The sequence below is a fragment of the Ceratosolen solmsi genome, unplaced genomic scaffold, assembly GCF_000503995.2.
Source record: "Ceratosolen solmsi marchali unplaced genomic scaffold, CerSol_1.0 scaffold10, whole genome shotgun sequence".
Classification (NCBI taxonomy): domain Eukaryota; kingdom Metazoa; phylum Arthropoda; class Insecta; order Hymenoptera; family Agaonidae; genus Ceratosolen; species Ceratosolen solmsi.
This window is the reverse complement of record NW_011948412.1, coordinates 1,698,863-1,719,589: the sequence shown is the minus strand read 5'-3', so window position 1 is coordinate 1,719,589 and position 20,727 is coordinate 1,698,863. Positions and strand designations below refer to the sequence as shown.

The following is a 20,727-nucleotide window of genomic DNA, read 5'->3' as shown; positions in this document are numbered from 1 at the left end:
CTCGTTTACACTTTTGTTTTAATCATCTAAAAATCGATTTTGTTATAATGCGCTGAAATTTAGACAGAATAGGACAGGTATTGAACATGATATTCGTAAGATTTGAATTTAAAAATTTCTAATTACCATATTCATATACATATTTAAAATATTGCATTGTATTCTTTTATCGTAATCTTTAAGTACAAAACATAATTCGACAATAGTTCAAATTATCAATATCGTCTTTTATCTTATTTAGGCTTTTATAAATTAATAAAATAAATGATGTACAAACGGTACATTAATTTTTTAATAAAATAAACATATTAATTTAATTTTTATATTTAATATTTTTTATTACTACCTTAATTTTATCATAATTTAGAAACAAAATATAAATTACATTCATAATTTGACACAATATAAGAAAGACATCGTTTCATCACTCATAAAATAAAAGGTATTGGAATATTTTTCCAATCCAATTTAATTAAATTTAGTTTAATGAGCATAGCATTGTAATAGTTCGTATATTATTGTGTATTGCATAGAAGAATATCATTGATATAGCATGCGTGGTCAATAAAGTTACTATATAATGGAGGGTAAATAATTTTTGGAAGCAATATCGAAAGTAAAAAACTTGATTATTTATGATCAATCGAAAATTCGGCTCCAATGGAATCAACAAGGTGCAAGGGTACAACACAAAGCGGTTATATGTAGAAGCACTCTAAGTGGCAGTGTATCGTAGAGGCAGAATGAAGAGGGTGAGAGAGAAAGAAGGAGAATGAAGAGCGAAGGAATGAAAGACAGCAGCGGGCTGCGTTTGCCGGAGCGCCTACCGTCATCTCTCTTACTCTCGTACTATATACGCTACGCTATCCTCTCCACAGGATGCGTGAAACTTGCTTTCTTTCGCTCCCCCTCTCGCTCGCTCGTTCTCTCTCTCTCTCTCTAACTCCCTCGCGCTTTTTCTTTCTCTCGCTCCCTCTTTCTTCCTCATGCGCTACTCTCCTGCTAGCATACTCACTCGCTCTCTTCTCACATTCCCCGAGCTCCTTTACTTAGTCGCTAGCCTTATTATATAGCGTATCTTTCCGCGAATTCGTCGCACCAGGTACGTACACATAAGCGAGCGATTGTATATACAGGCCCACACTTAAACGTGTTCGTCTCTCGTTGAGCACTAAACATACTTGGTAATAAGCGCCCACGGACGAGAGTGAGAGACAAAAAGACAAGACCCGTTTACGCTGACACTGCCGATTTAAAGCTGATTCACTCCCGAACTTTATTAATAAACTTCGCTCGTTTAAAATTTCGCGGCCGGCGACAAGGTTAAACGTGTGAGTACACGCGCCTGCCGATGCTGATGCCGATGCCGATACGTTGTCGTTGCGGCCGACGTCTCTTATCTCGTACCATTTCGTAATTATGGGCGAATCGAAGGTGACGACACCGAAGGATCCGTCGCGTAGGCGCCCGATTATCCGGTCCCCCGCATACTCAGCATTCCCAAGTTCTCCGAGAGCGCGCGCACACACTTTACGGAACGCGCGAATGGCGGCTATGGCGAGCCTCCGACTTTGCTCTTCTCTTTCGCGCGCTTGCACATGCACGAAACACGCGCGCGTCACGCATCCATCTATGCCCGTACCTCTCCGTCTCTCCAAGGAGGAGGAGAGGACGGTCCCGTCCCCGAGAAACTCGGCCGAGGATTGTCGTTGCAGCGGCATTGGAACATCACGGTGCACGCGACGCTTACGGCACTGAGCATACACGTACGTACATAAATGAACGTCGCTAATGTAAAGCGTACACGGTCATACACCATCAACAATACACCGTAAATAAAAGTCCCTCTCAATTGGCAGAAACATGGCCGTTTGCAATTTTATTTATTCCCTAATTATAAAAATGTATAGCCTTTTGCTCAGGGCAGCCCCCATGGCTGCTCCTCGGGACCCTCACGTAGTGCGCGCGCGCGCTAACAGGCGTTGCCGGGATGGGATCCTACCGTGCGCAATTAACTTTCAAATAGATGCACGCCAGCGGTGAACGGAAGCGAGAAGAGGAAAATTGTAGGGAAGCAAGTGAAAGAAAAAAAAAGAAAGAAAAGGAAAAAAATTAACATGGCGGCCTCATCGGGGAAATTCGCTCTTTCCACTCGGGGAGGCACGATTAGCCACTAGGACTCACCAGGGCGAAGAAGTTGGTGTGGCAGTCCTCCAAGCTAGCGCCGTTAGTCTGATGCGAGGGGTGCGTCATGGTTTCTCCTCCATCCTCTCGCGGTACTGGCTCTCTTCGGCTCTCCTCGCGAAAGAAAAGGAGATGAAGAAACAGGAAAAGGACAAGAACGTTAACAAGTACAAACACACCTTCTTCTTGATCACATCACTTTTTGATAACTAACCAACTAACCAACCAACCAACCAACCAACCATACACCTCGTCTACGGGCGCCCACTACACTCTTGTCCCAACGGGGCGTAAGAGTACGGCGAACAAGGACACCGTGGCCGTGGCTCGAGTGCGGCAGGGCGCACGCTACGCTACATATCGAGGCGTGCGCTCGCCTCCTCGGCTCTTCTCCACTTCCTCCTTGTCCTCGTAGTTTCCGTCAATGTCGTTGCCGTCGTCCTTGTCGTCGTCGTCGTCGTCGTCGTCGTCGTCGTCTTCGTCGTCGTCGATGTCGTAGTCGTCGATCTTGACGTCGTCGTCGTTGTCGTCGTCTTCAGCACCGTCGTTGTCACCACTGTCGAGGAGCCGACGCGCGCGCCGTGAAATTAAGGTTATGTTACGCGACCCACGGAACCTGGCTAAACAGCCAAGCAGCGTTGCTGGCACTAACGTCGGGGAGTCTTCCCGGTAGGGGCGGGACCGTGGCGCGTTATCCTGGCGACGCACCGCCCGGTCGCACCACTGCCCCGTGGCGCATTTTTCTCCTCTCGTACTCTCTCCTAAGATCTCTCTTCTCTCTCTCAACTTGCAACTCCTCTACGTGAACCGTACGAGAGGCTCTTCACAGTCTCTCTCTCTCGCTCGTTCTACGCTTTCCGATACCCAATGGCGACTGCAAAATGGCGGACGCGCCGCCAAAGCGCCGAGACAGCAGCCAGCTACGACGATTCTCTCTCTTAGCCTGTCTTTCTCACTCACGGACCTACTATAACCACACACAGTCACGGCTGCCGTCGGTGGGCCACTGCACCAATAGACTGTCCTTGTTTTCGAAAACGTTGCCCGATGTTGCCAGATTTTTCATTCAGACGGTACGACATCTGCGGGTTTCAAGCAAAACTGATACAATTATTTTTTGCACTTTCCAGACGTTGTTGTGTTGTTATTGCGATTGTTTTTTCGTTGCTATTATTTTTGTATTTATGATCAATTTACGATATAAACGACCAATAATAACCAACACTCATCTTTTTAAAGCACTATTCAACATGCAATTATTACTTCTGTTTCATATTTCACCTATATCTTCTCTTCCTTCTATTCTTTTTCTCCTGAAACGTTTTACAAATATTTTATTACAGATATTGTCGCTTATATATAAACGATTGTATAGCGCTATTAGATTATTTTGTCTTACTATTCTGCACTACACTCTTTTCATATGTATTTATTGAGAATACTGTTTAGTATTGGCATTTGTTATACTCACAACATTTGATAAATTATTAATTTTAAATTTCTTTGAAAAATTAATATCCTTTATAGTACAATATTGGACAATTAATGTTATTTTGCAATCACTCTTTATTGGACAGCCAAAATTTCATTTACAGTTAAATGCGATAGAAATTAACATTTTAACTGTTCACATTGATTTTTACTTTTGTACAAAGTCACTTTACTTAAGAAACAACAATATTGATTATCACTTAAATGTATTTCCCTCGTTTTACTTTATTATGTGATTTACTACTAATACTTTAATTTTTTTTACGGCACTCAACATTCTTTCTAATGTTCAATGATTTAACCATTTGTTTTTCCAAGAATACTTTCAATGTAATAATGCAGACTAAAAGCACAGAGGAACTGCTCTTCAAACTTTCCATTCTATTATACTTTGAAACGATGAATCACTGTCTTGCAGTTATCTATGTGCTGTAGTTGTACATTCCATCGATTGCTTTCATATCACGACATAAGTCACTTCAATAACAATCTATCCATTAGAATCAACTTAAAGTTAAATTTTAATGCTTATTAATTTACAATAAATTTTTTTATCAAGGAAGGGAGTACTTTAAGAAGTCATTGAACATCATGCATTTTCGTTTATCATTTTCAGTTTTTTCATTGCGTAAATGGAAAGATAGTATAAAGTAAGTCTTTTAGAGAAACTCCTTTCAAAGAAAGCAAAAGAATTCAAATCTCCCGCCTATCTCGGTTGGTGTTCAAATAGCAGATAAATCATCAAAGAGTAATAAAAACGAAATAATTGAACTGGCAGAATTGTGCACACGCACGCAACATTCGGAGATTTAAAAAGACCTGGATATCGGCAACGTCGCCTATTACAGCTACGAGCCTACTATAGTTCGGCGAACTATTCATTCGAGTCAGCGGTAGAGTTAACATGGCGGCGTTCACGAGACATGCTTGCCTTGGCGGTGTACTTACAAGGTGGCAACCAATGCTCTCATCGACTACGGTTAGTCTTCTTTACTCTTATTGACATTTACCAGCTCTGTAATTTTAATTTGCTTTTACTTTGCACTGGCGCTCATCGCCTTGCAACATAACCTCTTTCTTTATCCATCTAGTCTTATTCCTAGTGCGTTCATCAACCACGTATATGCACAATGCCCAGTGTGTTTTATTTTTAGATGCTGATAATTCCGTCACGTGGCTCGAAGATAAAGAAGCCTCCACAAAAGCCAAAGAAGAAACCAACAATTGAGTCGGTGATGGCGTCCATCGAGGCCAAAGGGTGAGTATTTATGCGTCTATAACCTTAACGCTCGCACTCTCCCATCTGCGGACGTTCCTCTTGTTATTGTAACTTAGGCGCACGAAATTCGTCATCAGTTTATGTATACACACGGACATAAATATTAATGTCAAAGTAATACACCTCACGGTCGTTGAAAATACAATGCTATTATCTAAAACCGTGCACCGTTCTTGGAGCCGTGACTGTGCCGCTGCACAACACACACCAGCCATATTGCCTTTTCTCCTCCCACCCGCTTACCTCCACCTCTCTTGGCTGTCGTCACCGTCGCCGTCTCCACCGCCACTATCGCCATTATCCCTGCCCCTCTAGCCTTTCCTTTACCGTCACGGTCAAGAAAACCGTCACCAAACTGTCACATCAAGAATCACCACTACTGCTGCCGCCGCCGCCGCCGCCGCCACCGCCGCCGACATCGCCACCACTACCCTTCAACATAATTAACACAGATAACTCTCGCGTGTCCTCGACGTGGTTTTATCAAGGCTTCTTATTTAAAATTGTGCCGTTACGTTCGTCAACTAATATTGCTCTTTTCGTTTTGTATATCTGTATCAACTAGCCATTGAAAATTTGAAATTTACTCTTATTCGTTCAACTACCTACAAGCCTAATCGAATCCCCTGTTCGCTAATAATTTATAAATAAGCAAGAACTACATTATATTATTCTTACATATAATCATAATTAACTAACTTAAATGTTGCATATAATTTTGCATTTATACACATTTTAAAATGTCGAAGTCCAGAACATACTCCCTTTAGGTATAAATGAAACGAATCCTATTCAATAAACATCGTATGGTATACTCATTCGCTAAAAATTTGTTGTATACAATGATAATCGAAAGAAGAATGTAGGCATCAAACGTTCCTCGCATTACAAGCAAAAGCTTGGCCATACTCTTTTTTTTTAATTTAAGTGCATTTGCTTATTCATTAGATATGCCTGTAAAATTTCTACATTAACCTGCTATCTAAAATTAACCATTTTTATAATGAATAACTAGTATATATTTTATACACCCACATATTTTTATAATAAGAACATTAATGTTAAATACACCAAAATTAAATATTAATTTATTGTCTATTTATATTATTAACGTATAACAATATTTGATAATTGATACTTTTAAATTTATTTGAAAAAATTTTTTTCATTATCTTTTTATTTATTTGGAATTTTACAATAATAAATAAATTCGATTTTAGAAAATAAATTATGACGTAATAAAATTTTAAATAACCTAAGAATTACTAACAATTTTGCTTAATATTACGTACTAAAAAAAGATTAAATAATATACTAGAAAAATGAATTAATAGTATTCATGATTTATGATGGCAAACTATTATAATTTTAATTAAATAATAAACAAATTAATATAGTTATATATTCATGTTCGACGATTCATTTCAACTTAATTTTGAATAACCTTATAAATATGTTACAGTATTATTAAGGAAATTGTAAAATGACACTTAAACGTCGGTTTTTAGTTGTTAAACACTCAGTTTCGGTAAGTAATTATGATTTTATGAATTGGTTAGTTTCTAAAGTGGCTGCAATAAATTATAATTAATATTGTAATTATATTTGTTCACTATATAATTTTTTATATAAGCTCTTTTAAATATAAGTTATTGATATTATTAAATAAATAAAAATCAATTCCAGTGTTATAAAAAAGATAGTATCTTCTAAATTCATAAATTTTGACAGTACTTGATTATTTTTGTTTAATTTTTAAACCTACTTTTTATCTAAAAATCGAGTAAAAATTATATTAAATCACTTAGCACATATTTAAATTTGACTCTTTTTTTTATAAAAATTGAACATTGAACATAGTGTATAAGTATACATGTAAATAAATAAAAAATTCTAGTTTATAAAATTGCCGTCATGAAACATTGAATATTAGGTAAAGTTTTTTCATTTTTATTTTAAAGGTGTGCTTAATTAAAATTCATTTAAATTAAAAAAATAATTGTCAATAATATGAACAAAAATAGATCAGATACGTTAAATCTTGTGAAATTGCAATTTTTATATTCTCAGTAGATGAAGGTAATTGTATTTAACAGCTTGTATATAAGCAGGTAGTTGGGTAGGTGGGTGGGCGACTAAGTGAGTAGGGAGATAGATAATTAGACAGATGATAGTTAATTATCAAGAGCCAGTAGTAAAGAAAGAAGCTTTCGTTTGTGTCGTGCCTAACCTACAGTTTGTATATGTGTGTTAAAAACGAAAAGAATGAACGTTCTATTGAAACAGGTGATAATCGTTTCTTGCTCTTTTCTGGAACCACTTGTACATGAAGCAATACTTTCTGTTCCACGTTTAATCTATGCTGTTTTTCTTTTTTTTTTTTTGGCTCGACTTTATTATTTTTGTTCGTGTTGTCGTTTAATTGTGTAGTATTTTACAAATATATGTTGCTTAATCAATTGGTAACTTGGCCTATATATTATATATACTTATACCATTAAATTATAAAAATATTTTTAATGCTTTATTTAGTCATACTTTTTTAAACGAAAATTTTAGAATATCTTCCTAGTATTGAATTATTACTTAACTTTCTAATGTTCAAAATAAAAATTAAATATATTGCAATACTAATTGGTTGTAAATACTCATATGTAATTTAATATGCAATTAAATATAAGTATGCCTTTTTTATAAATTTAAATTTCCAATGTGATTTGATTTTTAAAAATAATTTATTGCTATTTCGATCTTAATCTATTTATGATCAGGAGTCAATATAAAAGTACAACGATGTTGTTCGAATATAGATTCATCATTACCGAAAGAATGTAACAGTTTCAAATAGCATCAATAAACTTTAGCGACTTGGAAATATTTTTCCATTAATTCTAATGTAATTTTTAGTTAGAAAAATGCATGAATGAAAAGTTCAACAAATCAAGAATTTTATCGTCTAGATATGTTATTGTAAATAATTAGCTATTTGAATTAATTTATATTATACATTATTAAAAACAAAGATCCTTATTAGATAATTTCTTTAAAATGATTAATTTTTGACAAAAACAATGAACATTGGTACGTAATTGTTCAGAATATATTCAAACATATTTTTAGATTAAAGCACGAATCTGCATGTAGTCGAATAGTAATTTTCAATTATTTTAATTAGATACAAGAAAAAAATGAAGAACTCATAAATAACGTATTAATAATTAATAATAATTTATTGGACAAATTTAAAGTAAAATATGTCTATAAAATGAAATCTATAAGCTAGAAATCTGGATTCTTTACCAATGCAGAAGTAGCACTACATTATGAAATCGTTAATAAGCAAGTTAGTGCCATGTAGGCCATACTGTACATTTTTATTCGCTTCCAAGAAGAGTGCCGGCACACGATTAATATCGAATTTCTTTTTCTATTTGCGCGAATACTGTAACTCCAATAAAACGTTCGGTCTTAGTGGTAACGTTTCAGCGGAAATTTTCGTTACCGGCATTGTGTCGATGCTGATGAGGCGTTGTAATCGTTCAAAGAGCAAGTGAGCGAATAAAATAGAGTGAGAGAGAAAGAAACAGACATAGGCTCGCCTTTTCCCATTGTCTGTGCATTCTCCACGATTCCTTCTCCACCGACTTTTCTTTCTGTCTATCTACTTCTCTCTAGATTTCCCCTTGCTCTTCCGTCATCACGAATGCACAGACGCCAATTGACGTATAAAACCGGGACTATGCAATTCGGTGCTACAGAGCGTAAATTTTTGCGAAAGCGGCAACAATCGGGGACTAATTAAAAAACCCTCCTCCCGAAAATTTAGCTTGTATTTTATACGCTTCTATATTAACAGTATTTTTAGAATTAGGATCTATTATGTCTGTAACGTTTATTTTTTCATAAGTATACATACCCCAAATAGTGTTGGATTAATCTCTTTTGTAAGAGGGTAATAAAATATTACTCATTCTTTCCGATGTGTTTTTCTTCACACTTGTATATCTTTTAAATGATTCACACCTTGAAACAATCCATTGGATTTAATGACTACTGAAAAAGGTGTTTGAATAATCTAAATCAATACATAAATATATATTGTAGTTTGCACAATAAACATTTTGTTACAAAAAATGTATTGTGTACGATCAAATGCATTCCTCTTTAAAAAAAAAAAAAATCTTTTAATAAGAATTTGAATGTAGAATTGAAATAGACAGACATTGAAATCGTATATATGATTATCGACTTAATAAATATATTTTTTGCAGATATCTAACAAAAAAATTTTAATTTTGAAAGCAAAATTTGTAGCAATGGTTACAAATAAAACGATGATATCAATATAGTAACATAATAAAAATAGTTAATTAATAATAATTATCATAAACTAAAATAAATGATAAATGTACATAATTTATTCAGTTATAAATTCAAATAAGATATGAAAATGTAATATTAATAATCACTTGATTATTTTGAAAAAATTACAGTCGTCCATTTATAAGAATTGAGAAATTACTTTACATATATTGATTATCAAATAATTATTAAAATGCTCAAAAGAATGTGTATGCATAACTGACTTGATAGAGATTAAAATATAGTGGAATAATACGCAATATTTATATTTTAAAGGTTCAATGATTTCTATTATTTTCTATTATTTCTATTATTGTTTTATGTTACAAATTAATTTATACCTTCGGGCTTATTTAATTGTATAGTTCATTGACGTACTAAGGACGGCGAGGTACGTCTTTGTTTGTTCATAAGCTTTATTTTTATTATTGATGCTTTGATTACTAATAAGAAAATTAATTTTTTATAAAACATAAATGACAAATAAAGAAGTCTACGCAAAACATATTTCTTGAACAAAATTAATAAAACGCTAAAAAGGAATGCAAAGTTCAAAAGTTTCTATTTGAATTATAGACGATTAATATAAAAGTCCGTGTGTTCGTGAAATTTTCAAAACGACGTTTGATTTAAATTTTGGCAAATTCGAATTCGATAACTACAGAATCTAAACATTCAACACTTTTAATTGTATTTTAATAATTAATATCTGAATAAAATTGTATTGAGTTTTTGATTTTTATCTAAGTGAATTGTACCTATTTGAAATTTAAAATCCGTGCCTTTGTATTTTTTTATTACTACGCATACGTACGAATCTAGAAATTTTATTAATACTGTAATAATTGAAAGTATAATGAAATTATAAGGATTGTAATATAATCAATAATCGAGATAAGTATTAATTGTACAGATGCAGTTCAATCAATTTATTTAGATTTTATATTCTTAAATCTCTGTATGGGATTAATCAGAAATTGAAAGAAAAAAATGTAATCTTAATTAATGTTATCATGAGGATGCAATACATGAAATTTCTGATTCTGTAAGATAAAATTCGAGTGTATAAATCAATATTGGTCATGACCTTTTCTTGTACTTGGTGATAAATTTGATGAATTATGATAAAAAAATTTTAATGGCATGCTCAAACGCTTCGCTTCATCGAGGTCTTTCTTACCTTACCTCTTATTTATGAATTACTTAATATTATTTGAAGCAGCTTTTACTATATTGAATTCGATATGTAAGGGCAAAGTGGAAATTACCGTACTTTAACTTTGGAAAATTTTCATTTTCATTGCACCTTTGCCTATTAATAAATTTTAATTGTAAATGATTAATTTATTATACTTTGTTCAATCATGGTTTGTGATTTTTTTTTTCTTTGTTTTCCCTAAAATTCGTAAACCTCGTTCCACGGCAGTTTCTTGTTATCATTGACATTGGGGTCATAAATCAAAATATAAATAATGACAAAACTGTTACTCGCTTCTGTTTCTTATGATTTTTAAAATAAACGAAAAGAAGAACGTAATCATTTATGCAGACAAATGAGAATAAAGAATAGTTTTTATTAAAAATAAAAATGTTAAAGTAATTTATATATTGTATGATGCATTAACAGTAAATTTTAACTTAATGGTTTATATTATATTTGAATGACATTGTTATTTTTAGACAATGTAATGTATTAATTTAATAAACCTACTAGAAAAGCATGATTGAAATAATGTAATCATAGTATACTTTATTTATGAATTCTTGCGTTTTGTATTTAAAATTAATTAATGTAATCTAAGGCTATACAAAACATACTTGTCCGTTCTATCGAAGGGATTTTCTGAAATTGAATCTTTGTTATAAGGAAAGCACGCTCCTTTCGTCTTGAACAAAAAATACATAAAAGTATTTTTGGACCATAAAATCTTACAGGCGTAATACTTTATTTTTTCTCAATATGTTCATCAATCGACTCGGAATCAAACAAATAAAAAAAGAAAAAAAGAAAAAAGAAAGAAGCAAGGGGGGGGGGGGGGGTGATATAGACACGGAAGGAAGGAAAGCATTGGATTCTGATGGGTTTGTTGGATTTCGGAGGTAGCCTTCGGCTTTTCCAAAGCTTGAGCAAAACTCGGGCAGATCCGATGACCCCCATGCGTAGCCTATGGGATCAGAAATAAAAATATACGAAAGCAGCTGTCTTGTCTCTATCATCTGAGGCTCTAAGTGTAGAAAAAAGGTCGGCTAACCAGTGCGTCGATAAAACAAAAATGAATCGCCTTTGAAATTGTCACCGTAATACAAAAAACGTCTGGTGATTTGATGATTTTATTATCATTGATCCAGCTAAAGTCCAGATAAAGTGAGCATAAATTGAGCATATATTTTATTCTCAATTAAATATAAAATATTACGTATTATGACCTTATGATATTCGTTGCGTCATTTAAAAATTTTTCCAACTTCACACTTATTTTATAGAATAGTTACAATAAACGCTTGGATGCAAATAATTATAAAGATAGTTACGATAGATACATATGCATGATAGGCACCGTTAAAATATTTTTATTCTCAAACGTTGATTATAAGATATAATATTTAATGGTACGTAGTTATCTATTAATTTATTTGATCCTTGCGTTTTCTTTTGGTACGATATAAAATCTAATGCTAATCTTAGTCCTTGCAATTTATAATTATATTTTATAATTTTATAATTTGTGATTGTCTCAGCACTTGCTTTACACCGATACAGTGTATAAAGCCATTAAATTAATATATAAAAATTTCATTTAAAATATTGCTTAATATGAAATAAGTTTTCCACTCGATTGAATTTGAATCATATTCTTATGTAGGAGTTATATACAAGGAGGGATTAAGAAATTTTAAAATAGTAACTTGAAACGAAAATTCTAAAGCTGAACAGATTGTTTGTTTCATCCCAAGTGTTTGATTTTATCGCGTCTTTTAATTTTTTAATTTCGACCTTTTATTGTGTTGAAGTTCTATATATAAGGATTGGAACTCGTTGATAAATTCTTTAGATCTATCTGTTATGATAGAAAAAAAGAGAATTGTAACCATTCTATTTTGATTTCACAAACATTAAAAATACTTATTGCCTCTAATTATAATGATTCACTTAAACGCACATTACTTTTGTATCCGTATAAAAATATATAAAATAATTACTTTCCGATATTATTAAAGCTACAAAATTTAAGAAATTTCTGTTTTATTCTAGTAGATCATTACGATTTGCTATTCTCGTATTTGTTTGCATCCTTAGCTTCGAATCTCGGTAAAATTGAATTAAGATAAAACAATAGTCGAGAGTGAATAAAGAAATGATCATTATATTGAAGATTGAGGATGTGGCATAAACATCGAGCTACTTATAAAGGCTGCTCGTGAAGCCTTTCATGATTCCAAAGAGTGAAACTCTCTCGCAGGTGTACTCCAGCCGTCGCGGTCCCGTCGAGTCAAGTCTCGATCGCACGGGGCGGCGAATCCCATCGGGACGTAAGGCGGGCGTCGAAGGAGAACGACTTCGTGGCTGGCACCCACGGGCAGCGGGTGCAGGGGCGGTGACCGAGGGAGAAGGGCTCGGGAGTAGGGTGTCCGACGCGCCGGCACATCGATCCTGACCCCTCCAAAGAGGCTCGACCGCCCCTTCCGATACTCATGGAGCTTCTCGTTCCCCTCGTGCTGCCATTTTCCTCGAGCGAGACGTCGAGGATGTAAATGCGAAAAGTTGGGCTCTCGCGCCTCGCTGGCGAATGGACATCAGCGGGGGTACGATTCTATTGATTTAGGGTGCGCAAAATCAATGGCGTCCTATCGCCCACTAGCCAGGTCCTGTCGGTACTTGAGCGAGTCCTATCCTTTCACTCTCCTGCACGATATCGAACAGCAGTTGATCTTGGAGCACTGGTCTTTTCATATTTACTTCCTCGTGTCAATACACCCACGACATTCATTCTTGAAAGGCACGAATACTCCATATCTAATTAAATTCTCGCTACATATGTATTACGGTGATGAGAGCATACTACCGGGATCTTACATTTATTGATAATGAATGAAAGAATATTTGCAAGGCATTTTTTCTTTTTTTCTTTTAATTTTATTTCATATTTAACAAATCGCTATTATATTTTAATGATTATTAAATTATTAAATTACAGTAATATTTCATGAATCTGCTGTGGATTTAATTACAATATTATTAATCGAAATTTCTTGGGATGACCTTTAAATACATTAATTCAGACATTTACTTTCAGACTGGCATTTCGTTATTAATAATTAAAATAAGGACTTGTGGTTAATAATACTTACGTACTTTATCATTTAAATTTTATCTTCACTGTAACTTTTATATTGATTATTAGTTGTGAAATTCTTTAAATATTTAGCTTGATTGTAAATTGTAAATTTAAATTTGAAAATTTAATCGACATGTTTGTAAGATATAGAGTGCAAATATTTTTATATCGAAAAATTATTTCTTCTTCAATAATAAGATAATTAGATTTCAAAGTGTAATAATTAATTTTACGATTAAATTTAAGTCGTACGATAATTTACTCTTTTTTAAATGTAGCTTACCAGTTCGATGAAACTACGCTCTATAAACTGGGCATTATCAGATTTGATTTATTAACGCTAATTAATACATTTTAATTCGGTAAATTATTTTGCGCCTATCTGAATCATACAATTATAATAGAATATTATTCATTGAAATCATTGGTAAACGATAATAAATTTGGGAGATCGATTTTTTTACTACGATAAGCATTTATTTGTATGCCTATAATAAAAAATTAGTGTTTTACATTCAGCCAATAAAACATACTTCGAATTCATAAAAAACAAATTAATTTGAAATCGACAATTAGTTTACTAGTGCAAGCCGTTTAATTTCTCTAGTGCATTGAAGCTCTTTAATGTATGACAAACTGTCTGTTCCCATTTTATACGTAGATAGCAATAACAAAGCATTATTTTCTTACTGTAACCATATTCTAAATATTGTATTATGTTAATGTTACGACTTGCTTCAAATAATTATAATTAAGTATTATAATTTAATGTATAGTAATTTTAATTATAAAAAATATTTCTCATATATTTTTATACTTTTTAAAATAAATAATATTGTATTCTTTTTCAGCGATATTTTAGATTTTACTAGTATAATTTTTATAGATATAATAAATATCAATAAAATATTTATGTATAAAATATATCAGTTATAAGTTAAATATGAAAATATGTTATAAGTTAATATGGATAATTAATAATATATTACATTTTTTCTTTTTTCTTTAGAGTATTGAAATTCAAGGACGAAGTATGTAATTCTGCGCACATTATATAAACAAAATCAAATTATTATGAATTCTTTTGAAAGCTTAATCTAATAGTTTTAAGTTCCAAAATTATGATTTCAATTTTCTTCGCACTTTGTCTTGTAATTTAGCACATCTAGTTATACTGTGCTGCACCATTTTTATTTCAATGAAAGGAAGCCTATAATAATTTTAAATGATCTAGGAATATCAGTAGATCTTGGAGTAGTTAATATAGGTGTTGCATATTAGAAAATTATTGGTATTATAATTAAAAGTCATTTTAATCAAATGCATACACGAAGGCCATTGTCACATACAAACCGATTACTCGTGCACAGTGATAACAACAATATTAAACTTGATAAGATGTGGATGCATTATAAATTAATACATTTTAGACCTTTGGTTTTGATTTCACTCAATACTAAACATTACACATGCATAATCGCGCGCGCACTTACCCTCTTCGTATAATAACGCGGTGACTAGTATTAGGGCTATATATGAATTAAGAAATACTTTGATATTTGATATTGGAATGATTTATTTACATGTACAGTTTCACCACACAGTAAATGATAATAATAAATACAATACTATCATACTATAATAATATAAATAAATAAACAATAGCAAAGAGAAAGATAATTTTTAAGGAGCATTGTCTTATAGATGTTATTAGATTCTATTTCACAATTGTTATTTAATTTGTTTTTAATGGTTGCAGTTACTTTATAAATCATTTTTATAAAGAGAATTAAGTTTTTCTATTTTAGTAGGATAAATTTTAAACTGTAATATAGATAAATTGAGCTAAAAAGTTTATTTGCTTATTTATTGATACAACTTGTATGTGCACATATAATCAGTATTTGGAAGAAATAAAGAAATTTAATATTTGAATAATCAATAAATAAATAAAAGATATTTGATATAAGATTTTGCAATGTCTTCACTTTATATAAATAATTTAATTTATTACTATTTATAGACTTAAAAAAATAGAATAATCTCCAATTATTCGAGATGACATTTTGTTTCTATATTTTTAATGCTAAATTTGTAGTATTTGAATTAATGTGTCTTCATGGATATTAAATTATCATTTCATGTATTTATATGAAACAAGTACATTAATTGATCGAGAACAATATTTATTGATGGATATAAATGTATATTTCATATTTATGTTTGTTCAATTTTTATTGTCATTAACATATAAAAAATACATTTTATCAATCAAATTTAGTTTTCAAAATTTTTATTTTTAACGATGTAATAAAATATTTTCAAACTACAATTCTTTAATATATTTAAAATAAAACCCTTATACAAAGCTTGAATTCATAAATTTTGGAAATCATATAATAGAAGTCACTGTTGTTGATAAATGAAAATGATCAGTTATTTTCAGGCAACACTAAGTGAATGCTACGAGATAAATTAAATATAAAATGAAATCAAGTTTTGTTAAGGAAAATTTGAAGTTCATAGCCTCGACATCGTATGATAAAGTCGAGAATAGGAAAACATTAAAAAAAATTTTTTTATTGTCCGTCCTAGTAAAAATAATTATTAATCATAATAATTATTTATAATAATTAATCATTTACTATAGTTCTCCAAGACTAATATGCATTTTTTTTATATTTGCTGTTGTTTCTTGAAAAAAAGCATATATTTTCTAACAATCTTATAGTTTACATATATAAATATCATAATATTCATTAATCTAGACAGTATCTATTTTAAAATAGATATTCTTATGTAAATTTTGATAATGCACTGTTAAATGGCTCTGGTTTAATATTATAAATGAAAATATTATACGTTAAAATACTGATAACATAAAAAAAAAATTTTACTTTCTCAAACAGAAAAGAATGTTAATATTGTGTGTATTTGAAATAGTAATCCTTTAAAAGTAATCTGCATCATATTGAATATAAACAATTTTAACTTAAAATAAAATAAATATAACTAAAATCAACTTATCAGAAATTTAATTAGTTAACTTTTTATTTAATCTAGAAATTTTAAAAAATTTTATCATTAGTATCTTTGAATATTCAGGTGTATTTGTTTGAATTTTAATACTCCAAAAGATTATAATTATTAACTTTGTTAGTTTGCTGTGTAAAATTATACATGTTGTTTATTAATCAATACTGGTTCCATGTTTAACGGGTTTTGTAATTAAATTTAAGGTATATTTTTATTCAAACATCGCTTTTTATATATTCACTCTTTTATATTTATTTATAGACAACTGAATGTAAATTTTATGAAATAAATAAAGAGTGAATAATGAGTAAATAAAGAGTATTGAGGAATAAATTCAATTTATCTTTTAAACCACGCTTGATAAATATTATTAATGGAGTTAATGCTCTTTATTAAAAACATATTTCTGTATTATAAATTAAATACTTCATAAAAAATAAGAAATATGTACATGTAAAACGAATTATATATCTTTTACTATTATACACTGTTATATTATATATGTATATGTTATATAGTGTTCCAATGATTCGGTAATACGGATATACAAGTAAAAAAGTGACATTAGCTAAGTATAAAAAACTAAATACGTATAGAAAAATTAATGCAGCAAATGAGGTATAATTGTGTCAATGATCAACAAAATGAGAAAGCTAATCATCGATTAACGTGAGTAGTATTTGCTCAACATGCTTTGCTCGGTGTCTATGGTGCTGAACCTAGTATTTGCGGTGTATGATTAAGTCAAATCCTAAGGATTGACACCTGATATTCCTTAACATTATTGCTTCAGTTTGCGTATGGTTCTAATAAAAAATAAAAAAATACCATTTTTGTTATAATTCATAAATTATTTTTAAAAAATGAAAAATTTTATTTGCATTAAAAAAAGTTTAAAAAAATGTATTGTACGAATAAATAAGTGTTTGCTGAATTATAAGAATGTTAGTTTAAAGTCAGATAAATATCTTATACAATATAGAATTTACAATAAAGACATCACATTTTATTATTAAATTATAGCGATATATATTAGTATTTTAAACAAATACTTTTCTTTCTAATTAGTTAGTAATTAAAATTAAAAGATGATTAAACTATAGAAACAGTTGTGTAATATGTAAATAGAGTTTCTCGCATATAGTTATTATACAAAATTTAATTATAAAAAAGTATTAATTGAAATTATTTCTTTAATTTTAATAAATATGCACATTTTTTCCAAATAGTTTTAGTGAATCTAAATTAAAAGTATTTTATGATAAATTTAAAAAAAAAATAAAGTGTTACCATAGATTGTCGTTAACTTGTTTGAATCTCTTTGAATTAACATTTTATTACTAATATAGATATATCTTATATGTTTCTTCTAGTTTTATTTAAATATAATAGAAAAATAAACTCTATTTGTACAATAACATTTTAAAAATAAATTACACGTAAGCTTAAATTACTCTTAAAAGTTAATATATTGTATATATAAGTTTGGTATTATTGGAACATTTGTTAAATAATATAACCAAAGTGAACAACAAAAAATAAAATTTTATAAATATTGTATAAATAGATTAAAATCTAGAGAAGTTTTTCAGATTCTTTGTAATATGAACTATCTTTTAAATACAGGAATGGAAAGCTAAGCTAAAAATTTATTACTTAATATTTTATATGCAATAAAATTTTATAAATTATTTACGCAAAATTTTTCATATAAAGGATTTACGCATAATAAAATCAAATAATAAAAATAATGAAAAATTGATTGTATTTTCGGATCTTATATTACTAAAAATGTTTCGACTCTATATTTAAATGAAAATGTCATTTCATTGAGTACCTACTACTTCAAATTAAAAATGTAGATATTTTTAGATACTTTCTGTATAATTACCCGTAGTATTCAGAATTCATTAAAAGTAATTTAATCTTTTTACATAATAAATAATTATATTTCAGATATAATATTTTCTATATAAGCAACGTAAAAAATAAATGATTAAACATATTTATGTCAAATGTCATTATGCTTTCAGATTATATTACAACAATTAAAAAAGATTATAATATTTAAACTTTTCTTTGTTAGATTTTTTCTACATTTGTATTAAAAATTAATAAAAGTTACATAATGCATTTGAATTGCCATTAATTAAATGTGATATAATTAAGCTGCATAAAATACATGTTTTTTCATTAGATTAATCATTTTTTAATATAATATATTTATAAAAATCCATTTATCCAAAGAGGATGAAATTTTTAATAAATTAATGTTTAACATTACAACGCTCCATTTCTGCCTGCTAAACGTAATTCAATATATTGAAGATGAGCAATGACTTATATTACCATTTTCATTTCACGTAAATCGAAAATTACATAAGAAAGTAATTGTTGTATACTTTCAGCTTTCTACGATCATATAAGCCGTATCAACCGAACCAGAATGTTTCTGAACGTCTCGACCGAATTTGCGAAATGGAAAATATAAGTACTAACGACATGACATCTATTGAGGATATGGACCTAAGGTTCAAATTGTTCACCAAATGCAATGAAGAATTCAAGCACTGCATTCCAAATTCAAAGCTTGTTGAGATTAGGACGATTGGTAAAATATATTGAGTTTCTTAAGGATTACTTGCTAAATTTAATTATTCAAAGTAATTAAAAAGTAATAATCTTATAATCACTTACAACAATGGAAGAAATTCTCCTTTTATAATTGATAGTAACTGATAATCTGATATAGAATGTAATATTAATTAATGAATATTGACATATTATTTAATTAACGTATTAAAGTGATTTTTTACATTTACTAAAAAGAAGACATTGATATAAGTTGGCTAATTCTTGACAAATTATATGAATTCGTCTGTTTCAATTACTTTTGTTCTATTAAATTATTTTTTAACCTTAATATAATTAATATTTGCATATATTTTGTGTTTGATTTGTGACATTCATAGGTGATCTACGAGTATTTTATCAGACACCGGTTATAACAACTACGCCTTACGATGCTTTGAAAAACTTAGATCTACCGCCAAATTTGCACGTTCAACAAGATTATGTTCGATTCCATCCAGGTACTAATTTTTCAACCTATTCCTAATGATTAAAATTTTAAATCTAGCAAACTTGATGATCAAGTTTATACTTGGGATATGATTGAACACGGATTTTTAATTAATCACTATTAATGTAAGTTTTAAAATGATCAAGGATTTCTAAACAAGTAAACTAGAATGAATATTTAAGCACTCATAAATATTAAACCTCTAATAATTTTATTCTAAATATATTTTTTAATGTTCAAAAACATTAAATAAAATCAGTAAAAATGTTTTCAATGTGTTATGCAATTGATATATTGTTGTAATATCAAAATTTTATGTGGGATATCATTTAAATTCTATTTAGATGAATTAAATCATAATACAGCTTAATAGTATATGCAAATAATGCAATAAACATTGAGAAATTTAAAAATCTAATTATAACTTATTTTCTTTCAATTTGCAGAGACCGATAAATTATTCAATGGAAAAACAGCTTTTCCACGGAGTGCTACATTCGTCACTGGATTGAAGTACAAAACAAAGTATCCTGAGTATATTCCTGAAAAGCCTTGGCCAATTCATTTAAAATATGATTTACATGGTAATAAAATTGATTGAATAGAAAATTTGTATGTAAGGTTAATTAATTAGATCATTTAATAAAAATAAAAAATTCATTTGTCTCTTATTTTTCCTTATTTCAATTTCAAAAAGAATTTGTTAAATAAATAAAATACTGAAATAATAATTCAAGATATCGTTTCTTAATTATTTTATTATTAAATTTTATTATAAAAGCTTAATATTATATTTCATTATTCATTATTTAACAATGGGAAAAATTTTTAATAATAAAGTTAATTAAATTTTTCGAGTTTTTATTTAATGTATAATACTTTTATATGTTCTGATATAGATTAGAGAACGTACGTAATAATTTGCTAAAGTTGAGAAATCGTATTTTTTATACACT

General features: G+C 29.9%; 2 protein-coding genes across 2 annotated transcripts in view; one reads left to right on the top strand and one right to left on the bottom strand.

Moving 5' to 3' along the window:
* Positions 1–2,615, bottom strand: part of skd (mediator complex subunit skuld) — a 76,133-nt gene extending 73,518 nt beyond the window's left edge. Inside the window, exon 1 of the mRNA XM_011502076.1 lies at positions 2,185–2,615. Coding sequence (XP_011500378.1) covers positions 2,185–2,253 — 69 coding nt within the window. The 5' untranslated portion in view covers positions 2,254–2,615. The remainder of the gene's footprint in view (positions 1–2,184) is intronic.
* Positions 2,616–4,509: 1,894 nt separating this feature from the next.
* Positions 4,510–20,393, top strand: mRpL50 (mitochondrial ribosomal protein L50). Its single transcript, XM_011501966.1, has 5 exons — positions 4,510–4,654; positions 4,830–4,933; positions 19,098–19,300; positions 19,662–19,781; positions 20,218–20,393. The coding sequence occupies exons 1-5, from the start codon at positions 4,580–4,582 to the stop codon at positions 20,370–20,372; spliced, it is 657 nt and encodes a 218-aa protein (XP_011500268.1). The 5' UTR covers positions 4,510–4,579; the 3' UTR covers positions 20,373–20,393.
* Positions 20,394–20,727: the final 334 nt, after the last annotated feature.

Excerpts from the sequence above, each read along its gene's own strand:
- mRpL50 (XM_011501966.1), top strand. The coding sequence starts at position 4,580 with ATGGCGGCGTTCACGAGACATGCTTGCCTTGGCGGTGTACTTACAAGG. Across the intron at positions 19,301-19,661 it reads TGTTGAGATTAGGACGATTG|GTGATCTACGAGTATTTTAT; the intron begins GTAAAATATATT and ends TGACATTCATAG. Across the intron at positions 19,782-20,217 it reads TTATGTTCGATTCCATCCAG|AGACCGATAAATTATTCAAT; the intron begins GTACTAATTTTT and ends TTCAATTTGCAG.